Raw genomic sequence first — 20,970 nt, forward strand, 5'->3', positions numbered from 1 at the left:
ACCACTAGGGGGAGCTCCATGTATACAGAGATACTTGATAAGATCCTGTCTGCAGCCACCACTAGGGGGAGCTCCCTGTATACAGAGATACATGATAAGATCCTGTCTGCAGCCACCACTAGGGGGAGCTCCCTGTATACAGAGATACAGATGCTCCTGTCTGCAGCCACCACTAGGGGGAGCTCCCTGTATACAGAGATACATGATAAGTCTGAATTATTATAAACTATGTGTAGTCCCCCCACAGGAGGCAGTGGACCCCCACAGGAGGGAGTGGACCCCCACGAGTGGGAGGAATCTGATTAAGAGGTAGGCACTACCCACGATGCATTTCCTGGGTCCATTCTTCTGCAGACATTGAGTTACTGCCTCAGTAATGAATGTGTGCGCTGGCTGCCAGGAGATCACTTACTGGAAAATTAAATAGAATGGAGATAAAGATTCACGTTTCTTCCTGTAGCGGTAATTCCAGGTTCTGACATTTTCCTGAAGAGACTTAACAAGAGGTCGGCTCCTTTTTTTGGGGGGTGGGGGGGGAATCATTAGGAAGAGGAGGGTCCCCAATGCAGGATCCCCTACATCAGTGCAAAGAGTGGGGGTCCCCAATACAGGACCACCCGGCATCAAAGCAGAGATCGGGAGTCCCCAACACAGGACCACTCAGCATCAGAGCAGAGATCGGGAGTCCACAGTACAGGACCACCCTGCATCAGAGCAGAGATCGGCATTCCCCAGTACAGGACCACCCTGCATCAGAGCAGAGATCGGCATTCCCCAGTACAGGACCACCCTGCATCAGAGCAGAGATCGGGATTTCCCAGCACAGGACAACCCTGCATCAGAGCAGAGATCTGGAGTCCCCAATACAGGACCACCCGGCATCAGAGCAGAGATTGGGAGTCCCCAATACAGGACCACCCGGCTTCAGAGCAGAGATCGGGGTCCCCAATACCGGACCACCCTGCATCAGAGCAGACAGTGGGAGTCCCCAGTAAAGGACCACCCTGCACGAGAGCGTGTGTGAATGCCTTATTTAGACCCCAAACAACCCAGTGTAATGCTTCATTCCTCCTGTGGGGGTGCTGCAGGGGACTGGACAGACAACCCTCCAGCATCACAACATGCAGTAATACAACCCTAATAAAAAGGGTTTCCCAGTGGTCTAGGTACAGCATGCAGTGTAAAGCATGGCAGCCTCCATTCAGGCCCACAGTCTGGAGATTATAAACAGGAGCAGCCGATGTTACTTATTTTTTGCTCTTGCTATCACTTATCAGCCTCTATGCAGCCAGGAATGGCTGATACCAGAGAGCAATAGGGGACATTCGCCCGCCTTGTCAGACTATTGACGGCTCCGGATCCTTTTATTCTGCCGCTTTCTCGCTTTTCATATTAAGCTGCAGTCACCTCCAGAGCTGCATTCACAATTCAGTCCCAGGAGTCACACTGACTGCATTATACACGGAGATGTGGCCACAACATGTCAGCCTGAAGGGTTTCAACTTTCCGTTAGCACCATACTGAACGCCAAAAATTAAAAGTGGAGTTTACCTTTAAGGTGTCAGGTTCTTTGCAGCAAGCTGTAAAGAGAGATGTCTGCAGTTTACGAGCTAACACAGAAGTGCAGAAATCCCAGAATTTTGTAAATCTTTATTCATTTTCTTCAAACAAACACAACGAGAAAGAGAAAACATGAAAATATAAAATCTCCAAATTAACGTGCAAAGTCCGACAGCAGAAATCAGAGCTTCAGTGTGAGACGAGGAGGACGCGGGGGGCTCCGAGCCGGGGGGACAGACGCGACTAGTCAGTGACTGGCAGCAGCGGTGGCACAGCAATCACATCATGTCCCCCACCTGTACGGAAGGTTTATACACACAGCTGCCATTACAGACGCCTCCTGTGACGGTACAAGAAGCGCGCGGTGCCGGCAGCCAGCGCTCAACTTCTCCACCACGCTCGTCTTCTGCAGATTTAATACAATTAATTCTCTGTTAATAGAAACAAAAACTACAATATATGTACTGTTACATACTTAGGCAGTTAACTGGTTCATGCAGCTTTACATGAACACCCGAGCCTTACACTATGGCTGGTCCAAATAACTAAAGCAATTGTTACCATCCACCTCTCGTGTCTCCCCTTTTCCTCATAGATTGTAAGCTTGCGAGCAGCAGGGCCCTCATTCCTCCTGGTATCTGTTTTGAACTGTGATTTCTGTTATGCTGTAATGTCTGTTGTCTGTATAAGTCCCCTCTATAAGTTGTAAAGCGCTGCGGAATATGTTGGCGCTATATAAATAAAATTATTATTATTATTATTATTATTATATAGAAAAGGCGGCGGGGGCTGCAGTACCGGGCGGCAGGGGGGCTGCAGTACCGGGCGGCAGGGGGGCTGCAGTACCGGGCGGCAGGGGGGCTGCAGTACCGGGCGGCAGGGGGGCTGCAGAACCGGGCGACAGGGGGGCTGCAGAACCGGGCGACAGGGGGGCTGCAGAACCGGCCAGCGGGGGGCTGAAGGGGGCTGCAGAACCGGGGGGCTTCAGCGCCAGCCTCTGGGTGGTGGACGGACGGCATTCGGGAGCACCGCCGCTCAGGATTCCCTTCCCTGCATTGGAACTGTTAATCTGTCTGCTCACAGGTAGGACCCCGCCAGCAGCAGGGATGGTGGTCTCCACACTCTACATTCGGTGGTCATCTTGCATAGCGTGGGCCGGCGGCGGCTCCTCTGACCTTAGCATAGATGGATGATGGACTTGTTGATTTCGGGGTTGGCCCAGTCGTTACGCAAGTCGTCTAGGTGGCTGTCGAAATCCACCAGGGCTTCATATGAGCGGCTGTCCATGAGAGAAGCGGTGATCCGCTGAGCTTCCGGCCAGTCTTCAAAGACGTCTCTGGGGAGACACGAGAACAAGCCTCAACGCACGATACGGCACCCCAACACCCGCACACCCCCGTCACCTGACCATGCCTTATAGTGACAGGCAATATGGCCACCTGAGAGTCCCAGACACGGCTGCACAGCAATACACCCCCAGTATCAGTACAGGATGTGGGAGGTCACCCAGCTCTCCAGGGTGCAAGTATGGCTGCACAGCGATACACCCCCAGTATTAGTACAAGATGTGGGATGTCACCCAGCTCTCCAGGGTGCAAGTATGGCTGCACAGCGATACACCCCCAGTATTAGTACAAGATGTGGGAGGTCACCCAGCTCTCCAGGGTGCAAGTATGGCTGCACAGCGATACACCCCCAGTATTAGTACAGGATGTGGGAGGTCACCCAGCTCTCCAGGGTGCAGGTATGGCTACACAGCGATACACCCCCAGTATCAGTACAAGATGTGGGATGTCACCCAGCTCTCCAGGGTGCAGGTATGGCTGCACAGCGATACACCCCCAGTATCAGTACAGGATGTGGGATGTCACCCAGCTCTCCAGGGTGCAGGTATGGCTGCACAGAGGACAGGGGGAACATTCGACCCTCTGGTGTCTGAATTTATACTCTGACGTTCCTATGTAATACATATAGTACATTATTACAGGCGGTGTATGTGTCAGCTCCAGTTATCAGTGCTATATTCAACTCTATAAACAGCCGCAGAAGAACAAATTCTCCTCTCATCATGGCACGCAGGAGAATGCACAACCGTCCAGCTACCACTCTGATGTATGGATTCATCTTTATAGGCGTGCATCTATGCTAGCCGCCATCTCTGCGCACGGGCCGGTATATTAGCATCTCTGCGCACGGGCCGCTGTATTACCCGCCATCTCTGTGCACGGGCCGGTATGTTACCCGCCATCTGTGCACACGGGCCAGTATGTTACCCGCCATCTGTGCGCGCGGGCCGGTATATTACCCGCCATCTGTGCAAACGGGACAGTTTTACCACTATTGTTTCCGCTGCTTTGTGCACATGCACTAATAATGTTGCTCCATGTTTGTTATGTGGCCGCTATTGCATTGCTCTGTCGGCACCTCCTGTTCGGGTCATGCATCCCTTGGGTGGCAGAAAACAGACATGATGGCTGCAGCACCTGTCCTGGCGCCCACATGTCACTCTCGGTTATTTGTGGACTTTGCAGGTTTGTTTGGACGACCCGGGCAGAGCAGTCGACCTTTATATATATATATATATATATATATATATATATATATCATATACAGACAGATAAATTGTTTGTTACACTCCTGGGTCTGATGTATTTCTCCATGTATGAGGCGGCAGCAGCAGAAAGGTGACTTTGGCGCGGCCGGCGCTCTCCCTCCCGGTGTCCGGACGCACGTCCTGCCATTCTCCGTATTATGGACACTGGCACTTTCTTATTTCTCTACTGTTATTCTCCGATCTGTACTGTATCGCAGGGATAGTTACAGACGTCACACACGGCTATCACCCGACCTAGCGTCATTGCACCTTCCCCAATCGTTGCCTCTTTGCTCAGATTATTGGGAGCAGTTTCGCAGAGTTTTTTTTTTTAATGGTTTTTAGCCGTTTTTCTCAGATCGTCTTCAATAAATAATTATACAATCACTGATGGCGGAGCAGCAGGATCTGCGGGGGCCCCTAGTGCGGCCCCTCCTGTGGATACTCACTCTTGGGGATCTCTCGCTTTCCACCTGCTGTCATGGTTCTCGTACACATGGATGGAAGGGAGGATACAATCCACGGAGAATTTGGAGTTATCCACCTGCAGGACACACGAAAGAAGATGCGGCATTAATGCAGAGGATACCTGCAGCCACCGGGGGGCGCTGCTCCACCAACAATAAAGAGACCCCGACGGGATAAGACCTCCAAGGAATTCACAAGCTGCCCTTCCATTATATAATAGTATCCGCTACCCGCACCCACCGGCCCCCCAGCGCTGCCCGCACCGACCGGCACCACCTTTTATGTAACAGTTGGCCCCCCGCATAAGACGCTGCCCCAATATTGCACTGCTGGATAACGCAGACTTCCGTACCATTATTAATGCGGCGTCGCTGCACCCCTCTGCGATCCGTGAGGCGATTCTCTCGGCGACCAGATTCAGACTGAAACACAGAAATAAATGCGCATGCAGCATCACTAGTAAAAAAGATCTAATGTTACAAATAATAATAAAAATTAAAAAAAAAGGTTATTTTCACCCTCCGACGTCGCCCGCTGTCCTCGGCAGTGCAAGCGGCAGGTTCCGTGCAAAGGATGCTATGCGAGAAGGACCTTCCATGACGTCACGGTCATGTGACCGCGACGTCATCACAGGTCCTGCGCTCATACCAACCCTGGGACCGGAAGCTGCCACGTGCACCGTACACAGGCGCCAGGACTTCAACAGGCCTCCGGAAGGTGAGTATATGTTTATTTTTTATTTTACGTCACTGGCCAATATACTACGTGGCTGACCAATATACTACATACTACGTGGCTGGGCAATATACTACGTGGCTGGGCAATATACTACGTGGCTGGGCAACATACTACGTGGCTGGGCAACATACTACGTGGCTGGGCAACATACTACGTGGCTGGGCAACATACTACGTGGCTGGGCAACATACTACGTGGCTGGGCAACATACTACGTGGCCATGCATATTCTAGAATACCCGATGCGTTAGAATCGGGCCATTACAAAGAAAAAGTTTGAGCACCCTTGGAGATTGGCTTGTTCACTATCATCGTTAGGAAAGGTCGGGTGATGCAAATTTCCCAGTTTTATAAAAACCCAGCCTCCTCTATCCTTATGCCAAAATACAGCAGCCATGGGTTATTCTAAGCAGCTGCCGAGCACTCTGAGAATGGTGGAGGCCACAAAGCAGGAGAAGGCTGTAAGAAGCGAGAAAAGCACTTACAAGTTGTCCTTTCCTCACTTCGAAAAGTAATTAAGAAATGGCCGATAACAGGAACAGTGGAGGTCAAGATAAGACCTGGAAGACCAAGCAAAGTTTCAGTGAGCTGCTCATAGGATAGCTAGAGGTAAATCAGTACCCCCGCTTGACTGCAAAAGACCTTCAGAAAGATTTGACTCTAGAGCTGGGATACATTGTTCTACTGTTCAGAGACACCTGCACAAATATGGCCTTAATGGAAGAGTCATCAGAAGAAAACCTCTTCTGCGTCCTCACCATAAAATTTAGCATCAGAAATAAGCAAATGAACATCTAAATAAGCCTGATGCATTTTGAAAACAAGTTCTGTGGAATGATCAGGGTAAAATAGAACTTTCTGGCCACAATGATCACAGGTATGTGAGGGGAAAAAAAGGACACAGGATTTCAGGAAAAAAAAAAAATATCTCGCCAACCATTAAGCAATCATGCTTTGGGGTTGTGCTGCAGCCAATGGCGCGGGAACATTTCACGGGTAGAGGGGAAAGAATGGATTCAATTAAATTTAAACAAATTCTTGAAGCAAACTTAACACCATCTGTAAAAAAAGCTGAAGGTGAGAAGAAAAAGAGGATGCCGGCTGCTACACATGTGTAAGAAGGAGAAATTCAGGAAATCGCTTGTACCTACTGCTATGGGGATGTATAATAATTTCCTAAGGGTGGTAGGCAATGACTGATTGCTGGTGTACTAATGTCAGTTAACAGTGACGTATACACCTGAACCACCCACATTTGTTATGTAATGTTGGTATACTTGTGCAAGATTTGTGTCCTAATATTTTATGTACTGCTGTTTGTATTGCTGCTGTAATAGCGTAATTTCCTCCGGGATCAATAATGTGTATACAAATGGAGACTGATCCTAAACACACGTCACAATCCACAATAGACAACCTCATAAGGAGCAAACTGAAGGTTTTACAATGGCCCTCACAGTCCCCTGACCTGAACATCATTGAAAATCTGTGGCTAGACCTCAAAATAGCAGAGGAAGCAAGACAGCCCAGGAATCTCACAGAAGTAGAGGAATACTCCAAGGAAGAATAGATGAAAATACATCAAACAAGAACTGAAAGACCCTACAAAATGTGTTTACAAGTTGTGATACCTGCAAAAGGGGGCACTACCATGTACTAACCATGCAGGGTGCACAAACTTTTTCATCGGCCCATTTTCTTTTTGTAAATTTTAAAATGTGAAAGACGATTTTTTTTTTACCTAAAACACAAAGGAAACGTGTCACCTGTAACTTTAGGCACTTTAGAGATAATTTCATTTTCAACTTGCTTAGGCTACGTTCACATTTGCGCCTTTTGGAGCAGCGTCGTCGACGCAACGCATAAGGCATTCAAAACGCATACAAAACGCAACATTTTTCGACGCATGCGTTCAACGCATGCGTCGAAAAACGCATTTTTTGCAAAAATTGCTGCGTTTTTCGACGCATGTGTTGGCCTACAATGAGGTCTTTCTTTACACAATGGCAGAAAAAAAAAACAAATTTAGTGTCTAGACACTAGATAAAGACCACCAATGGATAGAAGAGGGTTGGTGTAATGGAATTTGTGTATATATACCCTGGCAGAGATGAATTCCACCCATTTTGCTTGTGTTTCCAGCATCATGATGGAGCGTTCCATGGAGAGTATCTACATGAATATGGAGTTGGATTTTGCCTTGGCTAATGCTTATGCTATTGCCTATTACGAACAAAGGAAAAGAGAAAAACGGAGAAGGAGTCATCGGCGCTTTTGGCTACACCCTATAGTTGAAGTCCGGGAGAGCCGTGGAGCCTACCATTGCTTGTTTGGCGAGCTAAATGACAATCTGGAAAAATATTTTGAATTTACCAGGATGTCTCAAGACAGCTTACGGTATCTGCTGCGTCTTGTGGAAGGAGCCATTACCAGGCAGGAGACACAGCTACGGAGATCGATTTCTGCAGAGCAACGGTTGCTGGTGACTCTACGGTACGTTATCTTGCAATGTGAACGCCTGTCATATGTTCTGTAATTTTATTTTTTATTTTATTTTATTTTTATTTTTTTTTGTACATTTTTATTTTTTTTTTCAATGTACTTAATTAAATTTTTTAAGTTTTCTTCTTGGCAGTTTCCTGGCTGCCGGAGAGACCTTAAGATCCCCGCATTTCCAATTTAGGATTGGAGTCTCCACACTTTCAGGAATTGTTGCCGACACATGCCGCGCTTTGTGCGACTATCTCCGGGATGAATTTTTACCCCTCCCTACAACTGAATTGTGGGAGGCCAACGCCCAAAAATTTGAACAACTGTGTTCTTTCCCGAACTGCATTGGAGCTGTGGATGGGAAGCACATTAGGATTACAAAGCCTGCAAGAACTGGATCTCAGTTTTTTAATTATAAAAAATACTTTTCCACCGTGCTCATGGCAATTGCAGGTGCGGACTGCAGGTTTATCGACATTGGAGCGTTTGGCCGTACAAATGACTCGCGGACATTTAAAAAGAGTCTGATATGGGCCGAAGGTTATATGGGAACAATTTTCATTTCCCCCAGCCACGACCTCTTCCCAACACCGAAGGCCCGGCAATGCAATTTGTTGTGGTTGGGGATGAGGCATTTCAAATGTGTGGTAACCTACTGAAACCCTACTCCAGTCGGTGCTTGGACCACACCAAAAGTGTATTTAATTATAGACTGTCCAGGGCCAGAAGAACTGTGGAGTGCGCCTTTGGGATCCTGGTCTCCAAATGGCGTATTTTAGGATCCGCCATTAATCTAAAAATTGAGACAGTGGATGAGGTGGTGAAGGCTTGTGTGGTTCTCCACAATTATATTATTGCCAAAGAGAGACTGAACGTGGAACTATATGAACCCATATCAAACCCATTGCCCGATTTCCAAGATCATCCTCTGAGGACAACTGTTGAAATTGGGCAAATGAGGGATCGATTTGCTTCCTATTTTGTTTCTGATATTGGGCGTGTGTCATGGCAAGATGAAATGGTGTAGTGTTTAGGTTTTACAGTTATACTTTATCGTGCTTTTAACTAAAATTAAATTTATAGTTTTTAAAATAAAAGAATATAATGACAATAAAAGATTTTAACACTATTGTGTCCATTCAATGTAACCAGATTAACCCCTTAACGACCGCCGATACGCCTTTTAACGGCGGCCGCTAAGGGTACTTAAACCACAGCGCCGTTAATTAACGGCGCTGTGGAAAAAGTGAATAGCGCCCCCCAGAGTCGGATTTTCTCTGGGGTCTCGGTTGCCGAGGGTAGCCGAGACCCCAGAGAACATGATTCGGGGGGTTTTTACCGACCCCCGAGTTGCGATCGCCGGTAATTAACCGTTTACCGGCGGTCGCAACAAAAAAAAAAAAAACGCGATTTGCCGTTTAATTTCTCTGTCCTCCGATGTGATCGCACATCGGAGGACAGAGAAATGTGGTCCCCGATGGCCCCCAATAGCCCCCCAATACTTACCTACCTCCCCCGGTGCTCCTCGTGTCTCCCCATGGGCGCCGCCATCTTTTTTCCGGGAAAAAATGGCGGGCGCACGCGCAGTGCGCCCGCCGCCCGGCACCCGGATGTTCTTTGGGGTCTCGGCTGCCGGGGGTAGCCGAGACCCCAAAGAACATGATCGGGGTCGATTTGCACCGACCCCTGCTTTGCGATCGCCGGTAATTAACAGTTTACCGGCGACCGCAAAAAAAAAAAAAAAAAAAAAAGCGATCAGTTATTTCTCTGTCCTCTGATGTGATCGCACATCAGAGGACAGAGAAATAGGGGGATTCGGGGACCCTATCATACTCACCCGGGGTCCCTGGGTCCTCTTCTGTCTTCTCCTGCCAGCCGGCTTTTTCATCATGGCGGGCGCATGCGCAGTGCGCCCGCCATCTGCTGCCATCTGCCGGCCGGCAGGAGAAGACAAGTTGGGGCTAAAATTAGGGTTAGGGTTAGGGTTAGAGTTAGGGTTAGAGTTAGGGTTAGGGTTGGGGCTAAATTTAGGGTTAGGGTTAGGGCTAGGGTTAGGGTTAGGCTACTTTCACACTAGCGTTTTTTGGCTTCCGTCGCAATGCGTCGTTGGAGAAAAAACGCATCCTGCAAAAGTGCTTGCAGGATGCGTTTTTTCTCCATTGGCTTGCATTAGCGACGCATTGCGACGGATTGCCACATGTCGCATCCGTCGTGCGACGGATGCGTCGTGCTTCGGCGGACCGTCGACACAAAAAAAACTACATGTAACTTTTTTGTGCGACGTGTCCCACATATTTCAGTGCCACGTGCCACGTATTTAAGTGACACGTGCCACGTATCAAAGTGCCACGTGCCACATATTTCAGTGCCACGTATCAAAGTGCCACGTGCCACGTATCAAAGTGCCACGTGCCACGTATCAAAGTGCCACGTGCCACGTATCAAAGTGCCACGTGCCACGTATCAAAGTGCCACGTGCCACGTATCAAAGTGCCACGTGCCACATATTTCAGTGCCACGTGCCACGTATCAAAGTGCCACGTGCCACGTATCAAAGTGCCACGTGCCACATCTTTCAGTGCCACGTGCCACGTATTTAAGAGACACGTGCCACGTATCAAAGTGCCACGTGCCACATATTTCAGTGCCACGTATTTAAGTGACACGTGCCACGTATCAAAGTGCCACGTATCACGTATTTCAGTGCCACGTATTTAAGTGACACGTATCACGTATAAGTGCCACGTGTCACGTATTTAATTGCCACATATTTAAGTGCCACGTATCAAGATTTTCCATGGAGAACAGACACATCCAGAGATATGTCTGCTCTCCACGGCTGCAGCAACACACTGACAGGAGCCATAGTTCCTGTCGGTGTGTCACTGCGCATGCGCGAGCGAGTTTACCGGCGGTCATTGACCCCGGCACTCTCGCTTAACGGCAGTGCTGCGTGGGAAAGTTCAACGCAGCTGTACTGCTGTTAACCGAGACGCCGGAGTCATTGAACTCCGGAACAGTACGCGATACACTGCTAGGAGCTTCGCTCCTGGCAGTGTATCGCCGGAGAGCAGCCGATCGGCGTGGGACACTCGTTTTATGGATTCTGCGGACAGGGAGTATGAATTTGGTTTATTATTTTTGGATTTTTTCCTGGAGGATCGAGGGCTTCGCCTACAAGTGTGCTGTTGGTGAGTATATACTCTGTGTTATATGTTGTATGTACTGTGTGTCATGTATGTGTATTGTGTGTAGGTGTTTTGTGTAACTTTACAATTGTGCTAAGTCGCCGGACACAGGGACAACTCTCCCATCCTAATACCGGATGGGAGTAGTAGTCCCATACGGCGACTTAGCACAATGGTGGCACTAGCGTCGCATGGGGACACACACACGCACACACACGCACACACACGCACACACACACAAGGACTCCATGCTGCTTCACTGGGGGGCGGGGGCTTCCCTCTTCCTGTCCGACGTCACGTCCGGTCCTGGGTGTCAACCCCTCCGTACAAAGACGCCGACACCCAGGACAAAGGCGCTGTGTGTGGAAGGTAATATGGGGCCCTAGGGGGATACGCAGACACGCCGCTGCGTAAAGAATTGACATGTCAATTCTTTTTACGCCGGCGTGTTTGCAGACAAAAGCGCCGCGTTTTTTTGCGGTGTGTCTGAACGGCAAAGTGAATTTCTCATTCACTTTGCCGGCAGACGAAAATGACATTGCGCATTTTTGAAAAGCGCCCGCAAAATAGCGCTCAAAAATGCGCTATGTCTGAAAGTAGCCTAAGGCTTCTTTCACACTTGCGTCGGTACGGGGCGGTCGCAATGCGTCGGCCCGATGTACCGACGCACGTTGTGAAAATTGTGCACAACGTGGGCAGCGGATGCAGTTTTTCAACGCATCCGCTGCCCAGTCTATGTCCTGGGGAGGAGGGGGCAGAGTTAAGGCCACGCATCCGCGGAAATGGCGGACGCGACGTACAAAAAAAAGGTTACATTGAACTTTTTTTGTGACGACGGGGGCTAAAGTTATGGTTAGGGTTGGGGCTAAAGTTAGGGTTGGGGCTAAAGTTAGGGTTAGAGTTGGGATTAGGGTTAGGGTTTGGATTAGGGTTGGGATTAGTGTTACGTTTGGGATTAGGGTTGGGATTAGGGTTAGGGTTGGGATTAGGGTTAGGGGTGTGTTGGATTTAGGGTTTTGATTGGGGTTATGGTTAGGGTTGAGATTAGGGCTGTTTTGGGGTTAGGGTTGTGATTATCGTTAGGGTTGTGATTAGGATTATGGATCGGGTTGAGATTAGGGTTAGGGCTGTGTTGGGGTTAGGGTTGGAGTTAGAATTGGGGGGTTTCCACTGTTTAGGTACATCAGGGGGTCTCCAAACACGACAGCCAATTTTGCGCTAAAAAAGTCAAATGGTACTCCCTCCCTTCTGAGCTCTGCCGTGCGCCCAAACAGTGGTTTACCCCCACATATGGGGCATCAGCGTACTCGGGATAAATTGGACAACAACTTTTGGGGTCCAATTTCTCCTGTTACCCTTGTGAAAATAAAAACTTGGGGGCTAAAAATCTTTTTTGTTGGAAAAAAATATATTTTTTTATTTTCACTACTCTGCATTATAAATTTCTGTGAAGCACTTGAGCTTTCAAAGTTCTCACCACATATCTAGATAAGTTCCTTAGGGGGTCTAGTTTCCAAAATTTGGTCACTTGTGGGGGTTTCTACTGTTTAGGTACATTAGGGGTCTGCAAACGCAACATAACGCCCGCAGACAATTCTATCAAAGTCTGCATTGCAAAATGGCGCTCCTTCCCTTCCGAGCTCTGCCGTGCGCCCAAACAGTGGTTTACCCCCACATATGGGGTACCAGCATACTCAGGACAAATTGGACAACAACTTTTGGGGTCCAATTTCTCTTGTTACCCTTGTGAAAATAAAAATTTGGGGGCTAAAAAAATCTTTTTTGTGGGAAAAAAAATATTTTTTATTTTCACTACTCTGCATTATAAACTTCTGTGAAGCACTTGGGCATTCAAAGTTCTCACCACATATCTAGATAAGTTCCTTGGGGGGTCTATTTTCCAAAATGGGGTCACTTGTTGGGGGTTTCTACTGTTTAGGTACATTAGGGGTCTGCAAAGGCAACATAACGCCCGCAGACAATTCTATCAAAGTCTGCATTCCAAAATGGCACTCCTTCCCTTCCGAGCTCTGCCATGCGCCCAAACAGTGGTTTACCCCCACATATGGGGTACCAGCATACTCAGGACAAATTGGACAACAACTTTTGGGGTCCAATTTCTCTTGTTACCCTTGTGAAAATAAAAACTTGGGGGCTAAAAAATCTTTATTGTTAAAAAATATATATTTTTTATTTTCACGACTCTGCATTATAAACTTCTGTGATGCACTTGGGCATTCAAAGTTCTCACTACACATCTAGATAAGTTCCATGGGGGGTCTAGTTTCCAAAATGGGGTCACTTTTGGGGGGTTTCTGCTGTTTAGGCACATCAGGGGCTCTCCAAACGCGACATGGCGTCCGATCTCAATTCCAGTCAATTTTGCATTGAAAAGTCAAATGGCGCTCCTTTGCTTCCGAGCTCAGCCATGCGCCCAAACAGTGGTTTACCCCCACATATGGGGTGTCGGCGTACTCAAGACAAATTGTACAACAGCTTCTGGGGTCCATTTTCTCCTGTTACCCTTGGTAAAATAAAAATTTGGAGGCAAAAAGATCATTTTTGTAGAAAAAATGCGATTTTTTTATTTTCACGGCTCTACGTTATAAACTTCTGTGAAGCACCTGGGGGTTTAAAGTGCTCACCACACATCTAGATAAGTTCCTTAAGGGGTCTAGTTTCCAAAATGGTGTCATATGTGGGGGGTCTCTACTGTTTAGGCACATCAGCGGCTCTCCAAACGTGACATGGCGTCCGATCTCAATTCCAGCCAATTCTACATTGAAAAAGTAAAACGACACTCCTTCTCTTCCAAGCTCTGCGGTGCGCCCAAACAGTGGTTTACCCCCATATATGGGGTATCGACGTACTCAGGAGAAATTGCACAACAACTTTTGTGGTCTAATTTCTCCTGTTACCCTTGTGAAAATAAAAATTTGGGGGCAAAAAGATCATTTTTGTAGAAAAAATGAGATTTTTTATTTTCACGGCTCTACGTTATAAACTTCTGTGAAGCACTTGGGGGTTCAAAGTGCTCACCACACATCTAGATAAGTTCCTTGGGGGGTCTAGTTTCCAAAATGGTATCACTTGTGGGGGGTTTCCACTGTTTAGGCACATCAGGGACTCTCCAAACGCGACATGGCATCCGATCTCAATTCCAGCCAATTCTGCATTGAAAAAGTCAAACGGTGCTCCTTCACTTCCAAGCTCTGCGGTGCGCCCAAACAGTGGTTTACCTCCACATATGGGGTATCGACGTACTCAGGAGAAATTGCACAACAACTTTTGTGGTCTAATTTCTCCTGTTACCCTTGTGAAAATAAGAATTTGTGGGCGAAAAAATCATTTTTGTGAAAACAAATGCGATTTTTTATTTTCACGGCTGTACGTTATAAACTTCTGTGAAGCACTTGGGGGTTCAAAGTGCTCACCACACATCTAGATAAGTTCCTTGGGGGGTCTAGTTTCCAAAATGGTGTCACTTGTGGGCGGTTTCCACTGTTTAGGCACATTAGGGGCTCTCCAAACGCGACATGGCGTCCGATCTCAATTCCAGCCAATTCTGCATTGAAACAGTCAAACGGTGCTCCTTCACTTCCAAGCTCTGCGGTGCGCCCAAACAGTGGTTTACCTCCACATATGGGGTATCGGCGTACTCAGGAAAAATTGCACAACAAAATTTGTGGTTAAATTTCTGTTTTTACACTTGTGAAAATTTAAAAAAATGGTTCTGAAGTAAAATGTTTGCAAAAAAAAGTAAAATGTTAATTTTTTTCTTCCACATTGTTTTAGTTCCTGTGAAGTACGTAAAGGGTTAATAAACTTCTTGAATGTGGTTTTGAGCAGCTTGAGGGGTGCAGTTTTTAGAATGGTGTCACACTTGGTTATTTTCTATCATATAGACCCCTCAAAATCACTTCAAAGGTGATGTGGTCCCTAAAAAAAACATGGTGTTGTAAAAATGAGAAATTGCTGGTCAACTTTTAACCCTTATAACTCCCTAACAAAAAAAAAAATTGTTTCCAAAATTGTGCTGATGTAAAGTAGACATGTGAGAAATGTTATTTATTAACTATTTTTTGTGACATATCTCTCTGATTTAAGGGCATAAAAATACAAAGTTTGAAAATTGCAAAATTTTAAAAATTTTCGCCATATTTCCATTTTTTTCATAAATAATCGCAAGTAATATCGAAGAAATGTTACCACTAATTTGAAGTACAACATGTCACGAAAAAACAATCTCAGAATCAGCGGGATCCGATAAAGCGTTCCAGAGTTATAACCTCATAAAGTGACACTGGTCAGAATTGTAAAAATTGGCTCGGTCATTAAGTACCAAATTGGCTCTGTCACTAAGGGGTTAAAAGGTGCCTAATGTAATGTTTTTTCAAATTTGTAATGAACCTAGCTTTTCTACTGTTTTGTGTTTTGAATATACTTACTTTATTGTGCCTTTACTGTAAAAAACCTGCTCCCCTTTTTTTAAAAAAATGTTGTTCTCAATAAAAAAATGTTTTAACTATTCTAATGTGCATTTTCCTACCAACCGGTCTAGTGTGTACCACAGAAAATGTACTAAGGTGATCACCAGCTCCCAAATACACTCTGCCAAACCATTATGTTCACATGGCCGTGTGTTCTATAGTTGAGCAAACATGCTCTGCTCCCTCCTTGTCAAGCTATAAAGCTTGCCGACTAGTTGCATATGGAACCCGGCTTCATGGAGCGCGCTGGCTGTTCACCAGTTTTCAGCCGCCGCAGCTGCATGTGCCGCGGCTGTGTGACAGGCACTATACGTGCATGGCGAGGCCAACAAATAGGCTTGGGTTGTGCATATGTTGTGCCTGTCACACAGCCTCGGAACATGCGGCTGTGGTGGCTGAAAAATGCAGATCATCATCCGCACTCCAGGAAGCCGGGTTCCATATGCAAGTAGTTGGCAAGTGTTATAGCTAGCCAAGGAGGGAGCCGATCATGTTTGCTCAACTCTAGTGAGTTAAAACTATTGAACTCAGGATGCTGAAATAGATCCTGAGTCAAATAGTGGCGACACTTGGCCACGTGACCATTGCTACCACCTCACCTGACCCATGACCTTATTGTATGTTTAAAAATTATAACATTTTTTAATCCTCTTTGTGTTTACAACTCATACTACAATGATAGACACGAAAAAAATGCAGATTAAACAATTGATAAAATAGTGTCTGACATTGCAGATATGAGGTGTAAAAAACAAAAGATTTGTGTACACGGCGCACGGTGTGAGTTGCCGCCAACTAATTTAGAACAATAGAAATAATTAGTTTTCAAAATAAGATTTTTATTTTGGGACACACAAAAAAAGGGGGAAATATTATTAAGGGGTATGGACGTCCGCAATCAAGGGTGATTGACAAGTACCGGTTTGGGAGTGGGTAGAGGAGGAGGAGGATGAACCGTAGTCCAGAATGCTGGACGGTATTTCCGACCACCCTGTGGCCGACGGTGGTGATATTGCCACCTCTGGAGGGGGGGGGGGGGGGGGGAGGAGGCACCACCAGTCTACGAGTGCTTGTTGACTGGCTCTGGCTAGTCCGGCTCCGGCTTGACCCCGGCCGGGAGGTAGGTGTGGGTACTGGATCAGTCCACAACGAAGAAAGTGAGCCGCACCGCAAATGCACTATTCCAATCAGCTGCGGTACATCTGAGGCATGAATAGCAGGAACCTGACGTCCAGGAGAGGTGCTCGCATCTTACAGATGAAATACTGAAAAAATACGTAGAAAAAAGGCGGCAACACTCACCAATCCAAGTGCGGTCCAAATGCTTTATTGAGGTGTAAACAACAATACCATCCTCGTCACGGCACGGGGAAATTACACAGGAGAGGTGGTGAGCAGGATGTGATTAGAAATAAGTGGCCCGCCCATCACCCTATCCAACAGGTCTTTATCACTAGCCAATACGTGCCAGTGCTTCCTGATAGCTGACCTTATCTCCTGGTCCATTGGGCCATAACGAAAGCAGAAGTTAAAGCGTTGCCCCACCGGAGTCCTGGCCCCAACAGTCCTACCTCGTTCGTGTCTATTAACACGTTCAACAGCCTCCTGTAGCATGGTATCTGGGTAGCCTCTCTCACGAAGTCTTACACACAGATCCCCAGATTGCTCCTCAAAGCCTGACTGCGTATTATTAATTCTTCTCGTGCGAAGAAGCTGACTGTAGGGCAGAGAGCGCTTAGTGTGTTCCGGATGATAGCTGTTATAGTGCAACAGTGAATTAGTGGCAGTGGTTTTATGGTAGACAGAGGTACAAATTTCCCCCTCTTGGATTTCAACCGCCACGTCCATAAATTGCAGACTAGTGCCCCCAAACACAGAGGTGAACACCATCCCCATGGTATTGGAAGAATTAAGATACTGGACAAATGACTCAAACTCCCCCTCCGTCCCATCCCACACCAGGAACACGTCATCCACATATCTCAAATAAAGTTTTATATGCTTGAGAAAAACATTTGTAGAAGAATACACATACTCCTCCTCAAAAACAGCCAAATACAGATTAGCGAATGTGCATGCAGCCGGGGTCCCCATGGCAGTCCCAGTGGTCTGGACATACCAAGTGTCCAGAAAAGTAAAAGCATTGTGAGTCAATACAAACCTCAAACCGTCACACACAAAATCATTGAAGGTGCGGCTCCTATCAGTGGTGTCCAACACTCGCCTGATAGTGTCCACCCCAAGAGACTGTGGGATCTTGGTATAGAGGTTGACCACATCAACGGACGCCAAGGAGAACCCCGGCTGCCATGCAAATCCCTGTATGTGATCCAAAAAGAAATTTGTGTCCCTGATGTAGGAGGGGACAGAACGGAGCAAGGGTCGTAGTAACCAATCCAGGTACTGAGAAAGGGGTTCAGTCAGGGAACCCACCCCTGACACGATGGGTCTACCCGGGGGTTGAGTGACAGATTTGTGTACCTTCGGGAGATAGTACCAATGGGGCCGAGTGGGGAACTCTGGAAATAATTTCTCAGCCTTTTTTTGTGTAATAACCCCAAGTTCAACCGACGCTCTCAAAAAGGAACGTAATTCAATTTTGAACCTGTTAGTTGGGTCCCCAGACAGTTTTTTATACGTGTCTGCATCAGATAATTGCCGTCTCGCCTCTGCAAGGTACATCTCCCTTGGTATCAGAACCACCTTACCCCCTTTATCTGCTGGTCGCAGAATAACATCCATCCAACCCATCATCTCCTTTAATGCAACCCTCTCTGGATCGGTCAAATTACGAGGGGCCCGTTTGTAAACCAAGGCCTCCATATCCCTCAGTACCAATGTCTCAAACAGATCCACCGCATTACCCGGGGGACGTTACTGGCATATAGGTGGAAGAAACCCCACCCATAAACGGGGTCACCTGGCTTCACGTATCCACCGTCAAATTATCATCCGTGAGACTCAGCAACAAAGCGGCATCTTCACGGGCATCTGCTAGCGTTTCCCCTTCCACACCTGTCATGAATCCCAATGGTCATATAACACAAGGCCGTTCCCCTTCCAAACTCCCCGTATTACCAGGACTGGACCGGAAGGCCTTGTGTAGATGGATTTTTCTAATGGCTTTAAAAAGGTCAACCTGAAATTCAGAAAAATCTAAACTATCAGGGATACAATAATTCAGACCTTTAGATAGTAATGTCAATTGTGCGGGTTCCAAAATGCGATTAGTCAAATTTATTACACAATTCTCAGATAACGAGGTTCCCCCCACCGCCCCTATCTCCAAGACACGTTCTTCCTCTTGTGTCTCCAGGCGGGGACGTGGCCGCCGCCTCCCCCTTCGAGTTCTCTTCCTAAAGGGAAAGAGGTGGTAGCAGTAGTAGCTATGGGAGCCTCCAGCACGGAGCCATCTCCCGCATCCATGCTTGTGGTAGTTCCCTCACTGAGACTAGAGTCCGACTCCGTGGTCAAATAATCCTTTCGGCTAAATTAATTCCGCCTCTTAGCTCTTCGTTTTCTGCCGGTATTAAATTTTCCCCGAGGGATGTATCGGGTGCATCTCCTTGTGTACTTTATGCCATGAAAAGATCTGTCCTGAATCATAGTCACCCTTATCACGGAGAAATTTGTCCCTTTTCTGCTGCTTTATTTCAGCTTGAATCGGGATCAATCTACTGTCCAACTTCTTATTCAACGCAGCCCACTGGCTGTGAGCCTATTTTTCAATTCAATTTGAGTTTTACAGATGTCTGCATTAAACAATTCGTAATTCTGCACGTTAGATTTTAACACCAACGCTAATAAGTCCTGGGAGAACTTTAGCATGATGCTCTCCCATTCAGATTTAAAGGTGGTGTCGCTGCTGAAGTGTGATATATCTTTCCACACCCGGAGTCCCCTTGGGACACGACCATTATCTTTATAGGATTGGAGAGCGTTATTTGTCCAAAACAGTCTGATCTCTCTCTCAGATAAACTCATGAGCTTGTACTCCAAGGCCTTGGTACTTAACATGTGTACCTCGTCCACCTGCTCACACTCCTTAAAATAGTTCATAACATTCTCCCGGCCGGCCTGTAGACCCACACGAACAGAAGAACAATCAGGATCCATTCTGAATTGACTTATACCTGACTTGGTAGTCAAATCCTCATGCGTCCGCTCCAAATACACAGCGTGCTTGCTCAGAAAATAGAAATGCAAATGTCCACAACGAAGAAAGTGAGCCGCACAGCAAATGCACTATTCCAATCAGCTGCGGTACATCTGAGGCATGAATAGCAGGAACCTGACGTCCAGGAGAGGTGCTCGCATCTTACAGATGAAATACTGAAAAAAATACGTAGAAAAAAGGCGGCAACACTCACCAATCCAAGTGCGGTCCAAATGCTTTATTGAGGTGTAAACAACAATACCATCCTCGTCACGGCACGGGGAAATTACACAGGAGAGGAGGTGAACAGGATGTGACGACGGCCGTTTTGCGCCTGTGCCGGCGCTTCTACGGGTCTGGGGTGCAGAGGAGTGACGTGGATGTAAATAGGTTAGTAGGAGGAAAAACCCCTCCTTCTTTCCCCTCCGGTTCCACGCCCCCTTCCCTCTACCATCCCGGGACAAAGTGCAACATGTGTGTGACAATAAAAAGAATTAAAAACAAAGACCAGACCTATTCACAAGCTACTTAAGATAAGAGTCCTCAGAATTTTTTTGTGGGTACTGGATCAGCCTGAGCCGCCGCAGCTGTCCTTTTTTTCTCTTTTTTCCCTCTGCCTCCGAGTGTTCCTCCAAATGGAGTCTTCTGGAGCTTGAGGGCCTGGCAGGAGCAGGACTCGGCAGCTGGGTGTGATGGTGTCGGTGGCGGCGTCCCTCGGCTCCCGGACCTCGGTAGAGTTGCTATGCAGCAGGACTAGGAGTCATGCTTGCCAACATTGGTACAACTGGCATTGTAGCTGCTGACTGCATGATCCTAGCCTGCTGCAGAGCACTCACATAGGCGTTGTTGCAGGCCTGCATCACCAAAATCTGGAGTTCCGGTGTAAGGTGTTCCACCATGCCCTTAGCAATGGCACTAAAAAAATGTTTCGCCGGCTTCATGAGCTCGGATTCCATTGATTCAAGGCGCCGGTCGATATTGGACAGAGCAGTGTCCATCCTATCTCCCAGCACCTTGAAACAATTTTGGAAAACCGTGACCAAATGCAAATATTCGGGCATTAGCGGCTGGTCCGAGGCCCGCTGACGCTGGCGGGAATACCCGAAAGAAGGAGCGCCAGAGGCCTCGGCCAGGGGAACACCAGATGGACCGGCTGCCGGTTCTCTAGATGGTGGTGCATGCTTGCTATCGCTGTGGGATGGCTGTGACGGGTCCGATGGCGATTCATGAAGGACCGCTCCAGATGGCAAAACAGGTTCGAGGGTGCTGCTGTGTGTTCTGTGAAAAG

At 47.3% G+C, this 20,970-nt stretch overlaps 2 protein-coding genes across 4 annotated transcripts in view; both read right to left on the reverse strand.

The window, feature by feature from the left end:
• Positions 1–1,630: 1,630 nt before the first annotated feature.
• Positions 1,631–20,970, reverse strand: part of EMC8 (ER membrane protein complex subunit 8) — a 28,085-nt gene continuing 8,745 nt past the window's right edge. For 2 of the 3 annotated variants that reach the window (XM_077288859.1, XM_077288861.1), the window contains exons 4-7: positions 4,974–5,043; positions 4,603–4,697; positions 2,736–2,896; positions 1,631–1,966 (exon numbers count right to left, since the gene is read on the reverse strand). In XM_077288859.1, coding sequence (XP_077144974.1) covers positions 2,737–2,896; positions 4,603–4,697; positions 4,974–5,043 — 325 coding nt within the window. In that variant the 3' untranslated portion in view covers positions 1,631–1,966; position 2,736. Of the gene's footprint in view, positions 1,992–2,735; positions 2,897–4,602; positions 4,698–4,973; positions 5,044–20,970 lie in introns of all 3 variants that reach the window. The other variant, XM_077288860.1, reaches the window with a different exon arrangement.
• Positions 15,987–20,970, reverse strand: part of LOC143807380 (uncharacterized) — a 76,211-nt gene continuing 71,227 nt past the window's right edge. The window contains exon 4 of the mRNA XM_077288855.1: positions 15,987–20,960. Coding sequence (XP_077144970.1) covers positions 16,901–18,349 — 1,449 coding nt within the window. The 5' untranslated portion in view covers positions 18,350–20,960 and the 3' untranslated portion in view covers positions 15,987–16,900. The remainder of the gene's footprint in view (positions 20,961–20,970) is intronic.

Source organism: Ranitomeya variabilis, chromosome 2 (assembly GCF_051348905.1).
Source record: "Ranitomeya variabilis isolate aRanVar5 chromosome 2, aRanVar5.hap1, whole genome shotgun sequence".
Classification (NCBI taxonomy): Eukaryota; Metazoa; Chordata; class Amphibia; order Anura; family Dendrobatidae; genus Ranitomeya; species Ranitomeya variabilis.